At 46.7% G+C, this 24,953-nt stretch overlaps 6 protein-coding genes across 6 annotated transcripts; 1 reads left to right on the top strand and 5 right to left on the bottom strand.

The window, feature by feature from the left end:
* Positions 1 to 794: 794 nt before the first annotated feature.
* AOL_s00076g267 (uncharacterized protein) lies at positions 795 to 1,860 on the bottom strand (the record flags this gene model as incomplete). The annotated part of the gene is made up of 2 exons (XM_011122820.1): positions 795 to 1,643; positions 1,723 to 1,860. 2 exons carry the CDS (start codon positions 1,858 to 1,860, stop codon positions 795 to 797), a joined length of 987 nt encoding a protein of 328 aa, XP_011121122.1.
* A 2,849-nt stretch (positions 1,861 to 4,709) lies between these two features.
* On the bottom strand, positions 4,710 to 6,038 carry AOL_s00076g266 (uncharacterized protein; the record flags this gene model as incomplete). The annotated part of the gene is made up of 6 exons (XM_011122819.1): positions 4,710 to 4,891; positions 4,965 to 5,203; positions 5,277 to 5,398; positions 5,484 to 5,549; positions 5,610 to 5,771; positions 5,904 to 6,038. The coding sequence occupies 6 exons, from the start codon at positions 6,036 to 6,038 to the stop codon at positions 4,710 to 4,712; spliced, it is 906 nt and encodes a 301-aa protein (XP_011121121.1).
* A 3,278-nt stretch (positions 6,039 to 9,316) lies between these two features.
* Positions 9,317 to 10,814, bottom strand: AOL_s00076g265 (uncharacterized protein; the record flags this gene model as incomplete). Its single annotated transcript, XM_011122818.1, has 4 exons — positions 9,317 to 10,210; positions 10,287 to 10,299; positions 10,383 to 10,619; positions 10,702 to 10,814. 4 exons carry the CDS (start codon positions 10,812 to 10,814, stop codon positions 9,317 to 9,319), a joined length of 1,257 nt encoding a protein of 418 aa, XP_011121120.1.
* Positions 10,815 to 11,421: 607 nt separating this feature from the next.
* Positions 11,422 to 13,735, top strand: AOL_s00076g264 (uncharacterized protein; the record flags this gene model as incomplete). The annotated part of the gene is made up of 6 exons (XM_011122817.1): positions 11,422 to 11,433; positions 11,522 to 11,642; positions 11,707 to 11,808; positions 11,871 to 12,881; positions 12,944 to 13,614; positions 13,694 to 13,735. 6 exons carry the CDS (start codon positions 11,422 to 11,424, stop codon positions 13,733 to 13,735), a joined length of 1,959 nt encoding a protein of 652 aa, XP_011121119.1.
* A 980-nt stretch (positions 13,736 to 14,715) lies between these two features.
* On the bottom strand, positions 14,716 to 18,381 carry AOL_s00076g263 (uncharacterized protein; the record flags this gene model as incomplete). The annotated part of the gene is made up of 1 exon (XM_011122816.1): positions 14,716 to 18,381. One exon carries the CDS (start codon positions 18,379 to 18,381, stop codon positions 14,716 to 14,718), a length of 3,666 nt encoding a protein of 1,221 aa, XP_011121118.1.
* A 3,262-nt stretch (positions 18,382 to 21,643) lies between these two features.
* Positions 21,644 to 23,864, bottom strand: AOL_s00076g262 (uncharacterized protein; the record flags this gene model as incomplete). Its single annotated transcript, XM_011122815.1, has 2 exons — positions 21,644 to 23,588; positions 23,683 to 23,864. The coding sequence occupies 2 exons, from the start codon at positions 23,862 to 23,864 to the stop codon at positions 21,644 to 21,646; spliced, it is 2,127 nt and encodes a 708-aa protein (XP_011121117.1).
* Between the last annotated feature and the right edge of the window lie 1,089 nt (positions 23,865 to 24,953).

Genomic DNA, 24,953 nt, shown 5'->3' with positions numbered 1-24,953 from the left:
GAGGGTGAAAGGAATAAGGCGCTTTCTTTCTCCTGAAGGAAGATGGCAGATGTTGATTTCGCGAACAATTCACTTCGGCCGGTGGGTATGTTGGAAGTCGAGAAGGAGCGTACAGCAGCCTGATTGGGCGACTACAATGGCCGACAAGCGTGTCGCGAGATATGGCGATGGGTGATGAGAGGTTGCGAGAAGCGATGGAGATGGGTGTTGAGGATTGAAGATGGAAGACGAGAGAAGTGGTTGTTGGTGTTTACACCAAAAAACGCGAGAAATTTCGCCCAACACAGCAACTGCTGTGTAGTCCTTCTCGCCTTCTCGCTTGAGGCTCAACAATACCAACAACATACCTGCTACCTCATACAAATTCCTCAAGACATTGGTATCAAAGAATATACAACCAGTATTATTTATAGATATCAGTTTATATATTAGCAGGAAGGCCCTTAGCAAGTAATTGATTAGAATCATGCTTAAATTGGTGGAAAATCTATTATAGATAGGAAAAGTCCTGTCAATGAAGAACGGATAACAATAAAAAAAACAGCGATACTTTTGACGTCATCCTCAAAACTGCGCTTTAACATGCCAGTCTATCATAATATATAGGAACATGAGTCCCATCCCCGAGTACATACGTATAAATGGATAAACTTCTGGCTCCGTTCCTATGTATTCACTCGAAAGGATGGAGTTCCGGGGGTCAAGTAGGTGTTTGTAGAACTACGCGCACGTGCGCGACATGGTAACCACAATGGGTGTTATACACGATATTCCATGCTATGGTTGCTCGTTGTTTACTGCTTCTTAGCCTCCCTCTCTTGCTTCTTCAAGGACCGCCTTCGAATGTCTTCGTGCATAGTCTTGTTAGTCTTGACAACGGTTGCGCTTCCCAATCCAGCAAGATTTTCCAAGGCCCAGGCCATAACGGCGTGGCTCCAGTATGGGGTAACAACTCCGGCGGTGTTGCCAACATAGACGCCAATCTTTCCGAGGGTCGCCTTCACGAAAGCCTTCGGATTCGGGATTGTCAAACTTGTTCGTCGGACTTTGGACATGGCAGAGGTAACAAGATAACTCTGGATAAGGTCGACGTGGATACCGTGTGGTTGCAATTCACAGGCCAATGCGGCGGACCAACTGGTCAGAAATGCCTTGCTTCCAGAGTATGCTGCAAGCAGTGGAGTTGGAGTCAGGCCAGCGAAGGATCCCATGGTAAGGATGAGGCCTCGCTTGCGGGCAACCATCCCGGGGACAACGGCCTTTGTTACACGAAGAGTGGCGGTGCAATTGACTGTGATGATATCCTGGATCAAGGTCTCATCCGTGATAAGGAATTGGGTGGGCATATCGTAGCTCTTTCCGACATTGTTGACCAGAATCGAGACATCCTTTACACCAATGCGAGTAGCAATCTTCTTGTAGTCTTCGTCGAGGTTTTGGGCGAAGTCAATTGGCAGGTATTCTGTTTGAATTTTATACTTTGCTTCGAGATCCTTGCTTATCTCCTCAAGCTTGGAAGCAGTGCGAGAGATTAAGAGAATATTGAAGCCCTTTGCTGCCAGTTGGTAGACGAACTCTTTGCCGATACCATCCGAGGCACCTGTGACGACAGCCCATGACCCCTTAGGCCCGAATTTGCTAAGCTAGAAGGATAGTAAAAGAGTCAATTGGCAAATTTCAAAAAATCTCAAATCAGTAAAAACTCGAGAACAGAGTCCATACCGATTTGCCAGGTTGTATAAAGATGGCGAAGATAGCAGTCAGCAGCCTCAACAGGCAGTATAAAACGAAGGCACCACCGAAATACGCAAGCAACGTTTTCGCGAGGCGAACGTGATTGGCATCGAAACTGACCGCCATTTTCGATTCAGGGGGCACCGACAGTTTTTAGAAAATTGGGTATCAATTGAAGGGCTGAAGGCTGAAGTGTATTGTGGCACGAGCAGCGGGCCAGAGGGTGATATTAGAAGACGATAACGGGATGTGGTGAGGAACTTCGGTTGGGAGCATAGGCTATTGGTCCCACCGGATTTAAAATCTCACCTGTCACAAGCCAAGCGAGCGTTTGATTATGTCCTCTCACTCGGCCTGCCGATGATAGGAAATGTGCCCCCTTTGGTTAGGATTTCTACGCGTCAGCGGTGACCGTTCTTGGGAATGTTACCGCCTTTTGTCTGAGACTGCGGTTCTTTGACCCCCAAATTAGTGTTTAAAATGTTTGGATACGTATTGCGGATGATATTGCGCTATGAACTGTGAAGTTTCGAACGTGTGCCCTTCGTCTTCTCTCGAATATTCTGTTTGCTAATATGCAAAGGACTGTCTCGCTCCGTCTGAAGCACCAAGGTACTGGGACAGATCGAACCTGCTCGTATCCACCCTCCGGATTTCCTGGCGTTACAGATGGGTGTGTGTGGAGGGCTTGGATGAGTGTCTCCAGCAAGTTAGCGGCAAATATGCCGAGAGAAACGGTGCAACGCAACTCAACTTCCAAGACAGACGTCCATTCCACAATTCGTTCGGGCTGCAGAAGTCGCATATAAAAATCATGCGAAGCCAGTGGGGAAAAACTTCAGGGAACAGAACCCAGCAAAGAGGCTCGTTCCTTAGACATCAGACGTCAGCGAGAAACTCTGCAGAAGATGGGATTCGTCTACCGGTCCTATTCGGCCGGTGTGGCTTCTGATTCGCTTCACGGAGGGATCGTGACCCCAATGGACCCGAGAATCTGGTTCATCCGCTTGAGACTGTCCCCTTAGCTCAGTCCCGCAAATCCCAAAAGAGTATCGCACACAAGTGTTTCCGGTTCTTAGAGTCCGAGATAGCATGGCGTGTGATGTGGATCAAACTTTGTGATTTGTCTCTGTGAGGATGAATTGAAAGCATGAAATAAGAAAAAAGATGCCCCGAGGAAAGGCATGCAGTCCCTCAAAAGGACATCCCACCTTCCCAGGAGCAGCTCTATGGAATCACCTTCGAACCTCCTTGATTCAACCATGCCTAGAATATCGACACTACGGCTCTTTGTGTGCGCTAGATCCGAGCGGCTGTTTCAAGAAAGGCTAAAGCTCACGCCCATAGTCAACCGTTTTTTCTGCCTCAAGGCACTCTAGCCTGGCAGATTTTTTTTCCCCTCCTCGTATTAAATTTGTTGCATCTTGCATCGTGCAGAAACTCAAATAGAAACCAGTGGCTAGCTGGAATCCCGTGCGCAAGTGACACCTCATTGCACATGTACATACGAATGTACAGGACAGGTGGGACATATGAGGGGCTACATTCACCCCTCCCTTTGAGATGAAAGACAAAAATACGTCTCAATATCTACCCCTCATATGCGATAACGTGCATGTCAGCTTGGAAATCCAATGGGCTTGAGCGCTTTCAGTCGGCATTTTCTTACCCGGCCAGGTCCAATGAGATGGATATATCGGTGTTTGCATATCCTACGTTTCAAAAAAAAAGAAAGAAAGAGAGAGAGAGGGCGAAAGAGAGAGAGGGCGAGGGCGAAACAGCCTTGGGAAAATCTCTCAAGCATGCGTAGGATGTATGTTTATACACGTTACATATCCATCTAAGTTAGGATAACTGACGAGGTGTGGACGGCTTGTCGTAGTTCTTTCACCTTGTGGTTGAAATATGGTATCCTTGGAACGTAGGACGATGAAGCGTGTAGGCTGATAATTCGATGCCTCAAGAGGGTCGACCCCCCACACGGCGCCCATGTTTAGACGTCATGTACTCATAGGGCTGCACATCATGGTATCAAATACCCAAGGTAGTCCTATGGAATTTGTATTTTCAAAACAGCCGTGTCAATTGAAAGACATTCATGGCAGAGGTTCGCGATGCAACGGATGCATTGATTGGTTCGGACCAGCGCCGTAGCTACCGGTAGAATATACCAGTCAGCTCCCTGGTCTTGCCGTTCTTCTGTAAGTCTCTCTTTTTCGAAATCCCTTTCCCCAATGGGTTACTTCCCGTTCCGATTCGCCGCGTAAGGAGGAGCATGGAGCATGGTTGGTCGTTCTGCTTTGTAAAAACGAAGGTGTGTCAAGCATAAGACGTTGGGCGGTTAATGTGCTAATGCAGCAGCGTTTCGTGCCACGGCGCAGGCCAGGTCTTTGCTTTATCACAAAAACAAAACCATCAATCACACTCGCACTCGGCTTCAGATAGGAATTGCATTTTGTTCCATTTAGGATGAAAATATATTCGATTCTGCCACTGAGCTCTACAACTGCCATGGAATGCCATTGGTGTCCTCTATACACACCTTCTTGAAATATACTAAAAACTCTTATGCCGAATATAATACCCGCTGCCGTTCTTTTGTTTATACCCAGCCTTAACCAAAACCAAATGCGATGAATCCCAGATACGCCTACAATAATGCTGTCGATGAGAATGGATGCTCGACTCAAAACTCGCCAGACCGGACGCTTTGAAGAGAAGGAATCATATGAAAGCTAGCTGCTCGTGCGAATCAACCAATGTGGCAGATGCATTGCTCAATGGTATCAGGCAGATGGTTTCTTTCCAATCACAACATACCTACATCGACAAAATTGATGTTAGCACCAAGTAACAAACCCGTGGGAAATTACGAAGGGAAAAAAAAAGGAAAGGTCTACCACGAGCGAAGGTATGTTCTACAGTCACAATTTCGCTTCTCTCTGCACTGGGGCTGTCCTGGTAGAGTCATAAACTTACAACGGGAAATATGGACGCAGATTCAAGTCATCAATCTCACTACGAGCCCTCGCAATCAAGACGTAAAATTGCTCTAATGACATTTCGAGGCGTTCTGTAAAGGGCCACAATGCCATGGCGTTGATTAAATCTTTCGCATTCGAGCAGTTGAGGTTGCCAATATCCCGATCTCTTTCGTCTGAATACCACATCAGCCTTGCAGTTCGACAATATGCAACGGAAATAGAAAATAGTTGGGACTAGCTACTTACCTCGAGACCACCCATTCAATGGGAGAGGCATCATCCTGCTTTGTACTTCCACAAACCCCGCGGCTTCCATCATAGACTGCAACCTTGTTGGAGCCCGTAGGTCCTTCTTGTCTTCGTATACTTCAAGAAAAGTCTTGCTCCACCTTCGAAGCCCGTGTTCTTCCGTCAATGTTCCATTGTCGGATTGGACATTGAAATAGATCTCAACCATCTGCAACCAACCACCCGCTTTCAAAACTCTGCGATGAAAGACCAATTGAAGTGAGTATCCTATCCTTCAGAGTCTTGTTGTTTGTATTGATGATCACTAACTTAAAGCAGTCTTTCATATAGCCGGTCCACCGACTTTTGCCGATGCCCGGCGCTACGAGCCTCGAATGGACGAAGTCGAATTCCTCGGGCTTAAAGTTGAATGGTTCGTTCAGGTCGTCAACCTCAAATTAAGTTGTCAGTTTGATCAGATGTTGGCGATTGAGATCAATGGCAGCTTTATGGCCACTGGGCTACTTTGTGGCTTACCTGGCACCAAAGGTTATTTGGAGTCTCTTCGGGCTTTAGATGAGGAGAAATGTCGACAGCGATGATCTATTATGAGGTTAGTGCGAAGTTACTAAAGGGAATAGAAGCCGATGTTTGAATTTAGACCTCTGCATCTGGGTACTTTTCAGCTGCCTCGATTGCCCACGCACCCGAGCCGTAACCACAATCGAGAATTTTCTTGGGATCCTCTACTGGGGGAAAGATGAGTCTACCGTCAAATATCTTTCTAAAGACAAGGTGCTGCCTATTGAGGCGGTCTTGTTCATCCTTGGGGAATGTCAGTCACTTCGAGTACAACTCTGCAGCATTTCGGTCTTGTGAAAAGATCATAACGAGCACGCCGGGCTTCCCCAGGATTTGCTCGAACTTTACGTCTGCCCCGGGTTAAACACCACCTACCTCATCGACTGGGACTGGATATATGATTTTCTCGACGGAATAATCCTGGAACTCTCGGCCATGATGGCGTACAATTCGCCAGTATGCACTGTCTAAAGAACAGGTTTCTGACAAGGAGGAGCCGCTTGTTGACATCGTGGCCGAATTTGGGAGACTATAAACTGAAGACTTTGTTCCCGTTTAAGCTATTCTCGAAAAGTTGGGTGTCTTGTGCTGTTTGTTGGAGCTGAGGCCGAGAGGGATTGGGATGAAAGAACCAGGGAACCGTGAGTCAACGTTGTTGAATATATTTCTAACTACCTAGTCGAGAGATATCTATACTGTGCTGTGCCGGTCTGCTGCTATTCGGTACTGCCAATCAGAGTCCTGAAGGGAATAGGCATAGGACAGGTGGACCGCCCCTAGTTCCTCGAAAATTTAAAGAGGAGACCTAGCTAAGGGTACCGAGAGACCACCACGTCAGGCTTCGAAATTGCAAAATAAAAAAATTCCGGGAGGATATAAGGTGCGTTGGACAAGGGGTCCTTATACACTACTGCGACTCGACGATCTCCTTCTATGAGTTTCTTTCTTTTTTCTGAGCCAGGCTAGTTGTGTATCTTCGGTGAGCTTCGGGGTCGAGGCAAACAGAGAGACCTTGGAGTCGACTCGACGGACTGGCCTTGCTAGTCCTGTAATCCCGAATAGTACAAGCTCTGACGGACCGCATTTTTCAGTCGCATGGCACTTGCAATCTTGCAGCACGAATTTCGGATGAATGCACACTAACATCACTTGTTCGTAGCCTTAGGTCACCGGAAGGTTTAAGCCACGAGTAGGTTCCCTATACCATGGTCTCGGGTTAACGATCTTTTTTGTTTCGTTGCGAACCATCAGGAACTTCATTTAATTCATGGTGGCACAGATGCACTAACTGAAAATATGCAGAATCACAAAATAATAGGGGCCGTTAGCTCTAGAAATGTTTGGGAGGGGGTGTCACAGGAAAGCGACGGCTCGCGATTGTCGGCCATATCTGTGTTCGGCTGGTGAGCAGGTGTGGTAGTGAAACTTAGCGCCTTGACGTTGATGTTAGCCCTGCTTCCAGTACAGCGGGAAGGTGTGGCACAGGGCCGGAGCACACCGACCCGAGAACTTGGTAGAATCACTTCTGTCTCTTCAACATGTCCCAGCAATCTGTTTAAGTTCTACAGCTTGAAAATCTCCATTAAATTTGTAGTATGGGCGTATAAGACACCGGCTGAACATTCCTTTGCTTTAGGCCTTTGTCTTCTGACACAAAGGATCAAACATCCGCAGGAAGCTTACGGAGCAGACCTGGCTGGTCTCGTAAGTTGGCCGTTGGCCATTAACCAAACCCCACAAAGTCACGGTCTCCATGAACACACCAAGGCCTCCAACCTTGATATGATCCAAGACGAACTGCAATTTAGATGGTTATCCCCTGTGGGCCTGCGTCCTAACCCCAAGGTGAGTGCATAAAAACCCTGAAATGAAATTATATGGGGCATCAATTTCTCAGCCATCTCGTGTAAGAGCGCTGCACAGAAAGTTCCTCGGGGTTCCCTGTTGGTGGAAAACTCACCCGATGACCAAGGGAATACATCATCACTTTGCTGTGGGACTTCAATAGACACCAAGTACGCTACCAGACTACTGGTACGCCTCCAGATTAGCATTGTAACTATATTAAACCGCAGATATATCCCAACCTCAACAACATGGGCCGGGACTCAATTTTGCTAATGCATGGCGTCGAGCCAAATCAAACAATGGCTCCACAAGCTATCCCAAACCTTTTCAAACCTGCTTACCTCTCAAGAAGTGATAGAGAGAGCTCGACAGTCTCCTCGAGGAATAGCATAGTCCCCAGCCGTTCGAATTCCGTCTATCCTTTCGAACTGGCCGATGGTTACATCGTTAGTGTGTTTCACTTACAAGTTGGGTACTAACTAGTAGTAGTGGACGCCTAGGTGCAACAAAATTACTAGATGCTCGGACCACAGCTATCCACATATCATTTTTGTGGTTTCCATAGTTGCACAGTCATGGTATGGAAACTCTCAAACTCTTTTGCCCAAGACTCTTGTCGAGATCCCTATCACACGAGACGAAGCGGGCCGGATAGCGGAATCGCCGGCCAGTTATCAAATTATAGATGGGGTCTCAAGATCATGAAACCTCCTCCCGCAGAATGCGAACAAGGCACATAGATGTCGACCAGAAACATTTCCAATGAAGAGGTCGTCGAAACCTTGCGTCACTGGACTTACCGAGCCATTAGGCTCACATCCCTTGATACCTTTGCCTGTTTTTGAAACCTTCGAATCGAGGTGGGCAAGGTACAGGGTCGGAGTGGATATAATTTCAATAAGGATATCCCAGATACCCGTCACTTTTTCCATTGTCGAAATCCTTCACTGTCAATGCCCGTGTGTGAGGGTTTCTTTGTCAACGTGAGCCCCATGCAACCCACTCTCCCCACCCTGACCGCATTCCTGGAATTGATTCGACCCAAACCCCACTCTTATGCAGGATGTCGACATTCTAATTGGCGACGGGGTTCGCAGCCCTTGGTCTGCCTTTAGGATCAATTGTTACTTACATAGTACATGCTGTACGTAAGGATGCGCATTTGCTGCATGCCCCCTTTGTCCAATAACCTGGTCATTCTCGGCCCAATAACTGAAGTTTTTTCGAGGAAGTTAGTATTTCTTGACGTTGAGATTCTCGTACGCACGCCCTTTACCGAACTCGGACGCCTTTTTTTTCCCATGGCAAGGCCAATTGCAAGGCTTGGTCACATCTAGTTTGTATTCCTGTGTCATATGCTGCAAGCCGCCGCCACGGCGTTGTTTCTCTCGCCATGACATACATCTTCTCTTCGCTTCCCCCTTGCAACGCGGGACAAAACGCTCGCCGTGGACTGCCGTTCCACTGGAACCTGTGTGATTGTCTTCCCCTGCTGCTGCAGATTCTCGTTACCAGTGCCGGAAGTCCGGCGCATCGAATGTTTCCCCGAACATTCTTTATCCTAAATTTTTGAGCGGCTAGTGTGTAGTAACCAGGTTCCCACCACCACAACTCAGAGTCTTGATATTACTAATTTGGCAGGAAATCCTTGCCTCACAAATAACAGGCGTCAATTAAGAACAGCTCCCTGGTGCACGGACATGATTATTGGTCCTCATGATCATGGAACTGCACACGAAGATCATCACGTTTTGGGTGTATCGCTTTATTCATTAACCTCAAACAGACCTTGAGATTTACTTTGCTTCTCCCATTGTGGGAATAGTGGACGTGCAATAGCGGTTTCAAGGTATGATCGTGTGATCTCGTGATGATGTGTATAAATATAGATTCTTTAAATAAAGGCTTTTAAAATTGAGGTCGTGATTACGCTTTTCCATCTAGATTAACCTGCCGAACCGATTATAGCCTCCGTGCCCACCTTTCTCACGATATTTCATACTTCCACGGCCCTTGAATTTAACCTCTGATTGGCCTGTATCAGCTGAATATCTGTCATCACGTCGAGGAGGCGAGCGGTATGACCGCTGGTATTGCGGTTGCCGTCGATTAGACTCCCTCTCATCTTCCTCTCGTTGAATCCGTCGTTCTTCCTCCGAGTCAAACTCATCGTCATCATAATTCCGTCCACGCCCGTGACGGTCATAAGATCGCGACCTAGAACGGGAATATGACCGGCGAGACGGTTTATGGTGGTTTCTTGATGACCTTGAATCTCGCTGCCCTGTCGGAGATATTGGCTTTTCGGGAGACTGTGAGCGAGATGTGGATCTAACATCCCGGTTTTGTGAAAGTGAGACAGCGGATTCCTTGGTTGAGGCGTTCCCGTGCCTCCGTGGTGAACGTGAGCGACCAGTCCGGTCCCGGTGCCTTCGACCGGACTGTCGAGAGTCTGTATCTCTCTCTTGCCGCTTGTGACGATCCGGCTTTGCTCTAGGGCTTCTTGTTCTGCTTCTACGCCTATCCCGAGTCCTACTGCCGCTTCTGTTCTCGCTTTTACTCCTGCTTCTGCTTCTACTCCTACTACGACTTCGGCTTTGGCTTCGCTGTCGTTTCCTATCCCGGGATGTTTTTGTATCCGTTGTTCTTGTCGCAGCCGCCTTCGCCGGCGCCCTCCGGAACTCAAGTTCGCCACAGTTCGAAATGATAACGTCCACCACAGGCTTGTCCGAGGAATCCACTCTGACCTTTTCCATCTCCTTCACAAATTGAAGGCCGCTTACTACATGTCCAAAAACCGTATGCTTTCCGTTGAGATGATCACATGGGGCGCACTGATAAAACTGTCAATACCGATACTTCCGAGGCACATATGTTTCGATATATAATATGGGGCCGAGAGTTTCATACCGTGATAAAGAACCTGGATAAATAATACCAAAAGGTTAGAAAATCACCTGATTTTAAACGGTTGAACCTTTGATGATAATTGGTGGTACCACTTACTGAGAGCTGTTGGTATCTTTCCCCCTATTGGCCATGCATACCAACCCTTCTTTGTCGATGTCACACCACCCGAGATTTTCATCTTCGAAGGTATCACCGTATATTGATACGCCTCCCTTCCCGTCGCCTCGAGTGATGTCGCCGCCTTGGAGCATAAACTCTTCAATTACCCGGTGAAATATTGAGGATTTGTAGTGGAGGGACGGTGAGGTGGAGGCTGTGCATAACGAGCGAAAACTATAGTCTCAGAAGTTATTGTCAATTATGAGTGCTTCAGGGTATTTACGTGTATCATTATTCTGGTGATGGATATACGAACTTTTCGCACGTTTTTGGAGTTTTATCCGTGAAGAGTTCGATAACGACGCGACCTACAGGATCGGTACCATATTGAAGGTCCAGGAAGCAACGTGGACGGATCGGAGCGGCCATTTTGGCGACCAAGGCAGACGCAATTTTGGCGGAATGAGAGGCTGTTCGGCGACTATAGATGTAGAGGAGATTGATGGAGATATCGATGTTTGGGGTTGAGCTCGAACTGAGTCGCGATTGGATTAGAGGCGAGCAAACGATGTGTGGGACAAGGGCTTGGTATCGAGTTTATCATAAGCAAATAAACCTAGAAAATAAAGAAAAATAAAAAATTAAGGCCAATCGAATTAAAGTAATTATCCTAATGTATCAAACCAAGGCAAATAACATGGTATAATTCTTGGAGGCGCTCGACCTCAGCGCAAGATGCTATAGTCTAAGCTAAGGCCATCTTGAGTTGCACTGATCCAAGGTTCGAAGCTTTGTGTTGTCGATGTGTTGCGCCCGACGTTGACCAATGAGCGACAGCTGCGGAGATCTCTAACCTAACCGAGACTAGTGCCTGTCGCTCGAAGAAAAAAATAGGTTTTTCGCTTTCCACCAACTTTTTTTCTGATAGGCGACTTTTCTCAGTCCTCCTCGACGACTTTTCCATCATCATCACATCGAGGTTGCTTTCCTCCAACAGGCTTTTTATTTATCAACAGCCCAATACATAGCCGTCATAATGGTTCAAACTGTAAGTTATTCTACCTGATATCTTCGTTAAATTGAGATACGAAGCTACTTTCGAGCTGAGACCAAATAACTAATTGATGCATCGACAGACCTGGAAAGCTATCGCCCCGGTGCCCACGTCGCAGGAGTTCCTCGATATTGTCCTATCGAGGACTACCAGGAAGACTCCTACTGTTATTCGATCTGGTTTCAAAATCAGCAGAATCAGAGGTACCTTTTGCCTCCAAAACTGTGCTCTGATAGCTTGAACAAGTCACTAATGGCCCAATTACAGCCTTTTACCTCAGAAAGGTTAAATTTACCCAAGATACCTTCACTGAAAAGCTTCAGGCAATTCTCGATGGCTTTCCGAAGCTTCAGGATATCCATCCTTTCCGTATGTTGACTCTTGTCCTTCGTACTAAAAGCGCTGGCCTTCTGACCCCTCGCTTTATCCAGACAAGGATCTCATGAACACACTTTACGATGCCGACCATTTCCGAATCGCTCTCGGTCAGCTCTCCACAGCAAAGCATCTAATCGAACAGGTCTGCCGTGATTATGTCCGTCTCATCAAATATGCGCAGTCTCTCTTCCAGTGCAAACAGCTAAAGCGTGCGGCATTGGGTCGTATGGCTACCATCACTCGTCGTCTGAAAGACCCTCTTCTCTATTTGGAACAAGTCCGACAGCATCTTGGTCGTCTTCCGGGTATTGACCCCAACACACGAACCCTCCTCATCTGTGGTTATCCCAATGTCGGAAAGAGCAGTTTCCTCCGAAGCATCACCAGGGCAGATGTGGATGTTCAACCATATGCCTTTACGACAAAGAGTTTGTTTGTCGGTCATTTCGATTATAAATACCTGCGATTCCAGGCCATCGATACCCCAGGTATTCTCGACCACCCACTCGAAGAAATGAACACCATTGAAATGCAATCGATCACCGCTATCGCCCATTTGAAATCTGTGATTCTTTACTTCATGGATCTCTCTGAGCAGTGTGGATACTCGGTTGCCGCTCAAGTCCAGCTTTTCCACTCGATAAAGCCTTTGTTTGCGAACAAAATCGTATTTGTGGTGGTAAACAAGATCGATGTCGTCAAGCCGGAGGATTTGGATGAAGAATCACAGAAATTGATTCAGACCATGCTTCAGGGTGGAGAAGTCGAGATGCTACAGTTGAGCTGTCATACCGAACAGGGTATCTCGGAGGTGAAGAACAAGGCTTGTGAACGACTACTTGCTGCGCGAGTAGAGCAGAAATTGAAGACAAACCGAGCAACTGATATTCTCAACCGGATACATGTTGCGCAACCTATTGGCGGTGTTACACGAGAAGCCTTTATCCCTGATGCGGTTAAGGAGAGGACGAAATACGACGTCAACGATCCAAATAGAAGAAAATTGGAGAAGGATATCGAAGCTGAGGAAGGTGGTGCTGGTGTTTATAACATTAATCTGAAGAGTACGTGGCTCAGACCGTTATTTTTTCCGGCCAGAGAAGTGGAGCTAACATTATTTCTACAGAGAACTACATGCTTGACAACGAAGAGTGGAAATTTGACAAGGTTCCTGAAATCTTTGACGGCAAGAATGTTTACGACTTTATCGACCCTGATATCGAATCGAAACTTGCCGCATTGGAGGCTGAGGAAGAAAGACTTGAGGCTGAAGGTTTCTACGATGAAGAAGAGAGCATTGAGGATGACGATGAGGCAGATATCCGAGTGAAGGCTGAGTTCATCAGAGAACAGAAGCAGTTGATCCGAAATGCTGCGAGAAGCAAGAAGGCGCTGAAGAACCGAGCTGTTATCCCACGTCAAAAGATGCCGAAGAACATCAGCGAGATGAAGAATAGCCTTGAAAAGATCGGCCTGGACGCCAGCACCGTTGTTGACAGGGCAAGAAGCAAGAGCCGTGGACGTTCTGTGGCTAACAGAAGCAGAGCCACATCTGAAATGGGTGGTGATGCTGAAATGAGAGATATCAGTATGCACGATATCAGTCAAATGACTCTGAAGGAACGTGCGAAGAGCAGAGTTAGGAGCCAGAGCAACAGACGTGAAGATGGTGTTACGAATGAGGGTGCCAGAACGAAGGCCGAGAAGATTGCCAAGTTGAACCAGAAGAAGATGAACAGGATGGCCAGACAGGGTGAGGCTGATAGACATGTCTCTGCAGCTCTGCCGAAGCATTTGGTAAGTTTTTTACACACAACCCAACTTTTGGATTTGGATTTGGTTTAGGAGTGTATTTACTAATACGTCGATACTATAGTTTTCGGGCAAGAGAACCATCGGAAAGACCAACAGACGTTAAAAATCTGTTATATAGACGGAATTGTAGGTTATGGCACCAGTCGAATGAAAAGTTTTATAGAGTTACGATTGAATGGCAAACCCGTTTTTGCTTGGTTGTTTCTCTTTCTTCCCTCTAGCTCTACATACGCAGAACTCTAAAAATGGCGTTTTCCAAATTATTTTTTTTAAACAATCGATCTTTCATACGTGGGAGTTGGGAGGAAGTGCTTATCGATAATTATCGTCCCTTTATTTCTTTTGAGATAAATGTATGTTAAATCTTTTTTCTCTTTTGTGAAGTACCCCTTGTATCAATATATATATCAATGAAGCCTTGCACGTTTGTTCTACCTAAAGATTAAATTCATGGGTTCTAGATCTTTCGGAGATATGGTCTATACATGCTATCCATTGATGTGTAACAATGGTGTTTTAATTCCTAGGTCATAATGAATTTCATTTCATTTCATTTCTGTCTGATCAATGATGAGTAAACGTAGCTAGAATAATATGCAGGCGGTTAATAATAAGCCTGTATATGTGTGTGTGTGTGTTGTCGGTATAACATAACATGCATCGATACCGAGTAGGTGTATCGAGGTTTTCAACCGCCCTCCTTTTTTTTCGCTCTCCAGAACATAAAATTTTGAACGATCGCGAGGGGAGGGTATAAAGGTAGAGAGAGAAAGAGACAAAAAAACGAGTGACAGAAGGCATTCCCGAACGCCTCCAACAAAAGCTAAAAAAAAAAATAGAGAGAAAGGGGGGGGGGGGGGAAGGAAGACGCTATAGACATAAGGATAAGGCTAATAAAGTGGTGCTGGTAGGGAAGAAAGGAAAGGTAACAAAAAGAAACATCCTCCATGCAAATTCGAGTGACCATGAAAACCATCAAGTAAAACCAAGGGAACACCATACAAACCCCGAATCAAAAATATATCGATATCAAAAAAAAACCCCAGCATCAAGAAAAAAAGAAAAAAAAAGATAAGTGATTGTTCAATACCCCATAGTCTCCTTGCCACTCCGATGCTGGCTCTTACTCCTTCTTCCCATCGATCCAGCCGCTTTCTTCCAAAAGCTATCTCTTTTTCTACTCCTTCCCTCATCTTCCATCTCTACACTCGCATACCGTTCCGCAACCTTTTCGCCATACAGAAGCTCCATAGCACTAGCTTGCTCAGTCGATCTCCTCCGCCCATACCAACTACCCCCGAAATTCCCACCACCACCTCCATTATGATTCGGAGGATTCGTACTCCCGTAACTCTTCACCAGGTCATTGGCTCGTTTAACCTGCATCCCATCCCAAAAGTCCATTCCAAACATTGCACTATCAGAATTATGATCTTGTCCTAAATGGGGGTATCCACCGGGTCCCACGGACCCCCCCGAGCTTGTACTTCTTTGTCGGCGTGGCTGACCTGTAGCAAATGGTAATACCCCGTTGTTGTTGTTGTGGCTGCTGCCTTGGTATCCCTGGCCTTGTTGTGATTGAGGCCCGTGATTTTGTGAATATCTTGGTCTACCACTTCTCATCGAGTCGGATCGTTGGGCTTGTTGATTGCTATTTGGTTGGTAATATCCGCTTTGGGTGTTGTAAGAATACTGGCTATTCATAGAGTTCGTTCTTGAAACTCGAGGGACAGATCCGATGCTAGCGGCGCTGGCTGAGGGATTAGAGTTCCAAGGTGGTGTCGTTGAAACCGGTGATTGTGGGTTAGACTTAATCGCCGAGTTTCCTAATGGGCGACGGCGTACTTGCATGTTGTCGGAACGTTGCTGTTGAGGTTGAGGTGGCGCTTGCGGTGGTGGGAGTGGGGGTGGTTGACGGTTGTTGTCTTCCATTGAGTATCTGCCTGGTGGAGGTTTATACGACGATGGTGGAGTAGTGTGTCGAGGAAGGGACGGCTGCCGTTCTGGAATATTCATCTTCTGCGGTACAGGCTGTACAGGCTGTACCGGCTGTGGGGCAGGAGGTGAAGGAGTGTTTTGCGCTGCTGTGTTAGGGACGTTTCCGGGCACCGGGGAAGGAGTGTTAAAGCGCTGGTAATACGCTGCTCCAGTATACGATACGGATTCAGAGGATCTCAGAGCTAGAACTGCACGCGAAGGTGTAGAGGAAGTAATTGCCATAGGTTCATGATAGGACGGCTCCACCGGAGAAGTTGGGAGCGATGCTGCTTCAGGCGCATATCCGATAGACTGTAGCCCGCTTCTAACACTACTAGTAAAGCTTTGTTGTCTTTCGGGTTGTGGTTGAAGCTGATACTGTGTATGTTCAGGTTCGACAGCGCTACCAATGTTGAGGGGTGGAAGATAGTTGTGAGAAGGTTTTGGGGGTTCGGGTTCGTCAATCGTAATAGCTTCGCTGGATTCTCCAGTATTCTGTTCCGGGGCCTCGACCTCTGGCTTCTTGTCACCTTTCCAAGATAGACGTTTGAAGCTGAGACGTCTTTTTCGTTTTGGCTTCTTTTGCCCCGATTCATCAGCGTCTTCCAGAGCAGCGTTCTCAAATTTATGTGCTGGCTGAGTAGGCGGGTATTGCTTCCCTTTGTTCTTCGAAACTCTGGGGGGAGGGGCTTGTAATGTAGGCGGCGTTCTATTCCTCACTGAAGAATAAGGGACGTTAACAACCGAAGTTGCAATGTTTGGCCCCACAGAATTATGACTTGTTGCTGGCCTCATTTCTGGGTATTGGTTATGAAACTCAATTGCAATCTGCTCGGGTGCCGATTGTCGGTGCTTTGCTTTCCTCGAATGGTTATCTGGTGGTAATACAGCACTTCCAGCTGAGGAATACCCACTATCAGCAGTTTTGGTTTGACTGGCTTGACTCTGGTCTGACGAGACATCGGATGCATCCGAGCTAGTTGCGAGTTTCTCTTCCGCCGCTTGTGTGGTATTATTACAGTCAATTGTCGGTGGGCCCGCTTGGGAAGCAATTCCTGCATGTAGAAGAGATTTCCTAATAACCAAAGGCTTCGGCTTAGATTGTTCTAGCTCTGCAGCACTAATCCTAGCGTCAAGTCCCTCGTTACTCTGGACCTCTGTCTTATTAGAATCTGGAGCGTCTAGCAACTTAGCACCCTCAAATGAAAACGGAGATCTTGAGAGCCCTGGTTTAGCAGAAGCCGCAGCGGAGGGAACCGCAGATGGATTCGTATTGGAATAGTCAGAGGAAGGACTTGGCTGGAATTGTCCATTCAAAAACTGCTTGTTGCGAAGACCATAGTTGAACAAATGACGCCTGTGTGGATCTTCATCCGTACTATCTTCATCTCCATCGATTACCAGATTCCGAGGCTTAATAGTTTGTGCGGTATCTGGAGCTTCGGTGTCGGGCGAAGGAGGTACAAGCCGTAGACTCTGTCGGTTAGGATTTGCGGATGCACTCGTATCTACTTGAATAACCGGCCTCTTCCCAGACTGTGGTGAAGAAGGAAGCGAAGAAGCCCCTACAGGCTTTCTCTTTATTGCGAAACTTTCGGCCATCGTAGGAGTCTGAGGGGTCTCCACTTCCCAGTTGTCGACAGCTTCAGGGTTAGTGGTTGCAGAAACAGGAGGGAGACTGAGTAATGAGCTGTCCCTAGGCCTTTGGCTGCCGCCACTAGTAGCCCTCAGAGACGGTGAGCTTGGGATGGGACTTGGAGCACCGTTAGCCACAAATAGAGACCCCTTTCTTAGGCTACCTAGAGTTCCTTGATCTTGGGGCGTTTCAGGGCGGGCACCATCGGTGTTGATATTTGTGAACCTGGATTTGGGCACGAATAGTAGATTATCGTCCATGTCTAGCATGTCATTTGGTTCTGGCTCTTGCACTTTCGGTCTTGTAGCCGTACCTGGAGCAGCGGCTTGTAGCAGCGAGCGTCTTCTTACCGGAACATGTGAAGGTTCGGGATTATAAGATGAGGGCGGTGTATGACCTTGCTGCTGCTGCTGCTGTTGGCTATTTAAGAACTTTGTAGGTGAAGGCGTAAGCTGTATCCTCGTTGGACTCTGCAGTGCTGAATGGAAACTAGCCGTAGAAGAAGCCGTTGGAGGCGGCCTTAAATCATCTGGTTCCAGCAGTGGAGACACATCAAAGCTGCTATTTTCGACCGCAGGAGCAGTCATGGGCCTAATATACGAGACAGGGCTCATGGTGTTCGTAGGCGGTGAACCGGGTTTATTCATCGGATCGTGGACAAGACTCCGTCTTCTTTCCAGCCATACGGCTCCAAGTGATGGAGTCGCACTACTACCAGGCCCACCCGGTCCGTTTATAGTTTCCCGACTCGCTTTCCGCGAAGGGTGATTACTCCATCCCTGTTGCGCTCCTCCTGTGAAGCTGTCCTGCCGTGATAGATCCACACTACCGGATCTAGTTGGCGGACGAGGGTATGGTATTGTCCCGCCATCTGTTGAATTTAAATTGGCACGGTCTGGTAAAATATTTCGTATCGATGCTTTTGAGTTTCGTCTGCTTAGAGATGCTGGCAAAGGTATCGGAATAGCAGGGGGCGATTCGCCACCAACTTTTGGTTTTGATAGTTTATTGTTAATTCTACTAGAAGAAGGACGAAATGAGGATGATTTTTTAGATGTGGTGGGGGAGGAGGGGTGCCGTGAGTGAGTGGAGGATTTGTTACGGCGCGGGGCTTGGGCGGAGTGGGTATTACCCATGGCGAATGAAGGTGGGTCAGTACCACCGCCTTCGAGACGGGGGTGGGGTAGACGGTAGGTATGAAGCCGACGGAGAGAATGTTTAGGGAAGGCACGATACTGTGTTTATATGGGGATCGAAGTGTGTTGACGGTGTTGTAGACGGTGTTTACTTGTGTTGTTTGCTTTGACGGGGTTGTCCTGTGCTACCGACTAAGTGTGTGTTACCGTCGGTTACCCTCCTTTCTTGCTTTCTACGCTGCTGCTAGGCTGCTCAGGCCTGTACTCCGTCTCTGGAACAGGAGGGCGTTGGTGAAGATGCCACCATTTGCAGAGGATCCGAGAAGAGGAGAGGTTTAGGTGTAAGTAGCAGTAATTAAGTGAACGTGGTCTTTGAGGTTTGAGCGATAAAGCGTTCGGACAAGTTCGAGAGGGATAAGATGATTAATTTCTTGTTGGAAGGTAAGTGCTGCAGGTAAGTCCAGCAAGGTAAGGCTGACCAGCTGTGACGCCAGGTTAGAACGAAAGGCGGACTTTAGGCCGATATTTGAATTAAGAGTGTGAGTGAGTATCAGTACAAGTAAGACTCGAGTAAAGTATTTCGCTAGATGCTTTCGGTCGAATATATCTTAGACGTCTAGCGTCTTCGAATCGTCTACGAAGGGGCTGGTGGTCGTACGTCTCGTGAACCTGCAGGTTCCAATGGGATGCTTTAGTGAAGGTCAAGCTGCACTGCAGGTGTGTAACCGAATTAATTAATCGACTGGGCAGGCGCAGAACAGCTGTTCTGATTGGAACACCTTCTTCTTCGGACTCTTGTAATTGGTTCTCGATTATTCGCGACAGAACAGAAAGGGATTTTAGATTTTTGACAGGTGCAAGGGATATCGGATATGGAATATCTTTTACTATACTTAAGTATAAGTAAGAAGTATATGCTTGTGCTTGATAGTTAAGTTATGCTCCGCAGTAGCTGGAAGGGTGCGATTTAGGGCGGGACATAAGTTAAGTTAAATACGACAGATAAAAGGTCCAGATCGATCCCTTAAACCTCTTGCCAGAATTAAACTTCTGGTGTGATTTGAAGAATAAATAAATGAAATGAAATGAAATGAATTGGATCGAACCGTCGGAAATCCCAGTGGCTGAGGGAGGAAGGGAGGGTATCCGGAGCTGGGTTACAACCTGACATGTACCGTGCCAGGATAGTAACAACCGAATGTGATATCTCCCTGGACCGTTCAAATGTATCTTGCCACCACCCGACTTCCCTTCAAGGACGAAGACCTGGACGAAGACCTGGGGATTTAATTTACAATTTGTGCATGGGAAAAAAGACGAGAAGAAAGAGAAAAAATATAAGAACCTGCCGGGGGGAATATACCGGGCCGCTTAATAGACCTTCTATCAGAATAACACCCTCTTTCGAACACATCTATCGATACCTCTTATCTACCCCTGGCCTCAAAGTAGTCCTTGCATTATCCAAAAGGCGAGACCGCAGACACAACTAGTGGGGGGGAAAAAATCTCAAACTACATGTGTACACGGGAAGAAGTTCTTACAATTGCCTAAACTGGCGGGGTCATTCGATGCCGTCGGAAACCAAAAAAGTGGGTCTAACTGGGTGCCTCGAAGATGTTGACATCTTAAGGACGCTAGTCCGCAAGATGGCCACTAGCCACAATACCGCAATGTTTGCGACATCTTGCAGATTGGACTGGGGTTTTAACATTGCTTGCAGGTCCTGGTATGTCCTAGTATGTCGTGTAAAGACGGATGCTGAATTCGAATAATCCTTGTAGACTTTATCAGCAGTCAGTTCTCAACGACATTGTGTTGTCGGGTTCACAAGACCATACTCTCTTTAGACCCATGTATTAATTTCACAAAACAAGATACTAACTTAAGGCGGATATGCATAATGCACCTGATGATCTCTTAAGTTCATCATAATAAAAATGGTAGTGCCACAGTCCGGTTTTAAATTTGGTAGATATCGATAGGCCGGAAACAGCTGTCGTTCTCCGATTTGCCACTATCCCATTTTTAGCATTGGGACCCAAATATTACAACATGCAACTCACTCCCCTTTCAACTATCGCCATCCGATTCAAAACGATAACGTGGATTCGATATTCGGATACTGTTTTTAACATTCGGGGTTACCGTTTAGTATTCACACCGACGAAACTAATTTTCAAGTACCTATAAAATCTTTATTTAATTATCTATTTTTTGGTCCGCCTACGTAAGTAGCTACGTATGTACCATCCTAACGAGCAACTTGGCTATCAATCCAACTATCTACGTAGATCCACTTACCTACTTATTAAACAGGCCTAATTTGATTTTTGAAATCGTGTTCTCCTAGAAAATGGTTAATAGGCCCGGAAAGGGGCTTGTACCAATTTCCGTCTTTTATATATCGTCCAGTCTATCAATTGATAACTGATAGACTTTAATGTTGTCTCGTAAACCAAATGCTCGGAGCAGTAGCATTAAGCTTTGGAGATAACTGTAACAAATATGAGGTTATAATTAAATTAAGGTACTCCAATTTAATGGCTATATATTTAAGTAAGTAGGTATATAAGAATGGGATTGGCTAGTCTCGTAGACCAGGCACCCGCACATGACCATGAGCAGACCCCAAACTGTTTGAATCCTCAGTAGCAACAACCCAGATACCTACTGTTACTGTAAATCTCAGTATCCTACAACAGATCTAAAATATTTCCTTGCTAGCTATAGCTATACATATACAAAGCAAGGGCTAGGTAGGTAGCCATGAACTAGCGTTCGAAGCCCATAGTATCAAGGGCTAGGGCTGTATCGTTCTGTCAGGTTCATTCTATCTATATGTTGAGACCTCTGGTGAACACCCCATTGCAAGAGCACCGCAGAATCAATTGTGGGACCTTGGTCTCAAAGTTAGAGGAGGGGTAAGTCTGCTACTTTTCTTAATAATTTGAATTAATTTATCCAATTGCAATGGTACTGGTAAGTTTATAATAGAGTTGTGATTCCCATCATCTACGTTACGCTCATGGCCTATGGCCACAAAAGATATATTTTGAGAGAAAAGATATTCCGCCAAAACAGCATACATACATACATTTACAATACTTATAGTAGAAGCAAAGGGAGCAAGCGAGATTGCTAACGCGGATACATAACAAAAACCGAAAGAGCACAAGGTAAAAAAAAAAAAAAGAAGAAGAGAATAAGAAGATTACACGTCCGCAAGGCTCGACAGCGCAAGTGAACCTGTCATCATAATTCAGTCATACTTCCCACTGCCACCGCTGCTTCCAAACATACCATCTTTCTCACCTCCGAACCATCCTTGGCCCCACCCACCTTCCTTACCGGGGTTCAATCCCAATCCTGGGTGTGGACCGAACCCTCTTCTGTGTCTCCTGCTCCTCCAAAGGTATGCGCCTCCGAGAGCCACAATGATAACGATTATTGTCAGCACTGGATGACTCGTTCCATGGTCTTTGGCGGATCTAAACGCCCTCTCGAACCTTCCAACTGTACTCTTCGCCTGCAACTTGTACGGATTCTTAATAACGTCCTTAACGACATCAAGAATCGCGGTCCTAGACGGAAGTATCGATTCTCCCTCCGTATTGGTATCCCAATATCTCTTCCTATCCTCTTCATTGATAATGACCCTATTACCCATTTCCTTAACATCAATGTTATATGTTTGCTTGACCCAACGTTCCCAGAATACACCGTCAACCCAGGCAAATCCGACCTCTTTCCTCATAGGTAGCACGATCGGTGTGCCCTTGGCGTTTCTATAGCCTCGGTCATCCCCACGATCGAGTGATTCTTGGATCTTATGTTGCTTTCTATCTCTCAGTTCCTGTCTTTCGAGCTTTTCGTCCTTATCTTTGCCTTCAAACCATAGCTGAGCTGCCTTTTTCATTTCATCCTTAGCCATTCTGAAATCTTCTTCCTTAGAGCTATCGAAAATGCCCAAAACTACCGTCTTGCCGTTCATGATCTCATGCGAGTTTGTGGCAGAGAGTTCAGGGACAGTTGGGAGCCAGACAGTCTTCATCCAGTCCACGATTTTGTTGGTATCTCTGATATCAGCAGGTGAAAGGGCAGGATAGTAAGTCGGACGGTCATCCCTGAGAACAACAAGCTGTGGCCAGGTCGTGATACGGTACTTTCTCGCCAAATGGTCGGAATTCGTCTTATAAAGGGGTGCGTGTCCAATCAAGGGCATTGTAACCCTCGATAGGGCCTCAAAGTCTTCGGAAACAGTTGCATGATCGTAGAAGTACAAGAAGATGACATCGTGTTTCTTTTGAATCTCTTCAAAGTCGGCGGCGTCTCCGATTTCCTTGATACCGGAGTCAGCGGCTTTGCGAGCCCAGGAAACGAGATCACCGACACCTCGGAGGCCCTTGTATTCGATCCTTTCCCCGTTCTGGAAGAATATGATTGTCGGGTAGGCGGAGACAGAGACTTCCTTGCAGAGACGGCGGTCGATTTCGCAATTAACTTCACCGATGTTGAGCATTCCCTGCAATTCGTAGCTTAGGGTGTTCCAGGCTGGTGCCATGGCTTGACAATGGGAGCACCATGGCGCGTAAAATTTGACGAACCATCCTTGCTCGGAATCAAGGACCTTCCGCTGGAAGTTTGAGGCGTCAAGAGTGAAGGATTTGCCATCAGGGTTAGGGGTTGGTCCTTTCCTTGGTGGAGGAGTTGGCTTTGGTTTCGGTGCTTCGACAGAGGACGTTGGCTCTGCTTCAGCTGCTGCCGTGGCTGTCTCTTCTGCAGGGGAGGGCTTCTTTTCGGTGGGGTGGGTCTTTTGAAATTCTTCTAGAGTTGGAGGTATCGGGAGTTCAAGGCCTGCTGGTCGTGATCCGGGCTTGATTTTCTCTAAGTGCTTTTCCATAAATTTTGACAAAAGTTTCATACTGTTCTGCTTTCCTTGGAACGTATCAAGCTTTTCACCATCTTTGAACAGTCCGAACATTGGGTACGCCGTGACGCCATTCTCATTGCATAAGTCGCCAAAGTTTGCACAATTTACGTTCGCAAAGTGCCAATCGTAGGTTTCGGTGAATGAAGGGGGTGATACAGGGTGTGGAGAGGAAGCTGTTGCGGGGGAGGATTTTAGGTAGAATTCGTAAAGCGTCTGCCAGACTGGTCCTGCGATAATACAGTGCCTGCAATATGGAGAATAGTGTTTTATAAACCTGGAGATTTGAAAAACACGATGTTAGTCCAAAAAAATTTCAGTATCGCCACCTTCGCCCACGTCGACACAAATTACGGAACAGGAAGCATTACCAATAACCACTCTTTATAGTCTCTTTGAAATTGTCGGGTGTTAGCTCCTTAAGCTCCGGTACCGTAGTATCGATGGCATCACTGCTACTATACTGCTTGTCCGGCCGAGCAGCAGGAGCTGGTGACGCCGACGTGAATATCCGGGAGCCCAGGGAGAGGAGGAATAGCACCGACAGCCGCATGATTGTCCGAACCTGGTGCCCAGGACAGCTCACGCGACGAAGGCGAAAATTGTTCGAACCCCCCGGATTCTCTTTGATCGGTGAGGGAAAAGCGAAACCAGAAGGCTAGAAATAGAAACGATGTTGAAGAAATTCCCGAAAAGAGAGTCGTGTGGTGGAACGAGGTAGCGATGGAAGGCTGTTGATCAGCGATGCCCAGCAAGCGATTGCAGTCGATAACCGCGAATGTGCTAGGTAATTAAGTTATACCACGACCACGACCACAGAAAAATAGTGGTATCGGCTATGGACTTGAAGATATCGAGAGATAGTGATGATGATGTTGATTGTGATTATGATTATGGTGACTGATTACGGATGAAAGATGGCATGAGAAAGGAGAGCTACAATTGAGCGACATGTGGCCAGCAAACATATTTGACAAGCGTTATTAATTGCCCTTTCCCGCCCACTTAACTCTTGGCCATCTTCCCAGCACTTGGGACAGACAGGACAGGCAAAGTCAGACGAGGACAGGGGACAGATTCTAGACCTTGCAATTGCAATTGACACCTGCAGTCTGCCAAATATCATATCGATTGATCGACCGTACGTATGTGCATGCTCTTGTTGGTATACCCATTGAACTTTGGTACTCAACTAACGTTATAGCCACTAACCATAGCTCTGGACCATCAGGTATTTCGGCCGTGGATATCAAAGGGGGCCCAGGTGGGTTCACCGAATATCATGCCACAGAATGGGAAGGCTATTCTTGCAATCTCGAAGACAAGCATTTTTTTCCCTTCCCATGCGTCTGAGCTACGACCGGGACGAGGCGATTTTAACCAACCGGTTCATGGTGCATGTTTGGCCGATCAGAAGCTAGAAAAGCCCCGCGCCACTAACTAAAATTTCTCGCTCCCCAAAATAAGCAGGTCCGAGAGTTCAGCCCGGATGTCCAGATTTTCAATGCAGATAGGCACCCAGCCACGAAAAGCACGAGGTTTTGAATGTGGAGTGTCGTGCGAGTTATTTTTTAAAAAATTTCCCACGACATTTCGAGGTATTGACGTTTATATATTCTTCCTAAGTAAGGTAAGTGCTGAA

The sequence above is a fragment of the Orbilia oligospora genome (assembly GCF_000225545.1).
Source record: "Orbilia oligospora ATCC 24927 unplaced genomic scaffold scaffold00076, whole genome shotgun sequence".
NCBI classification, from domain to species: domain Eukaryota; kingdom Fungi; phylum Ascomycota; class Orbiliomycetes; order Orbiliales; family Orbiliaceae; genus Orbilia; species Orbilia oligospora.
This window is presented reverse-complemented; position numbering and strand designations above follow the sequence as displayed.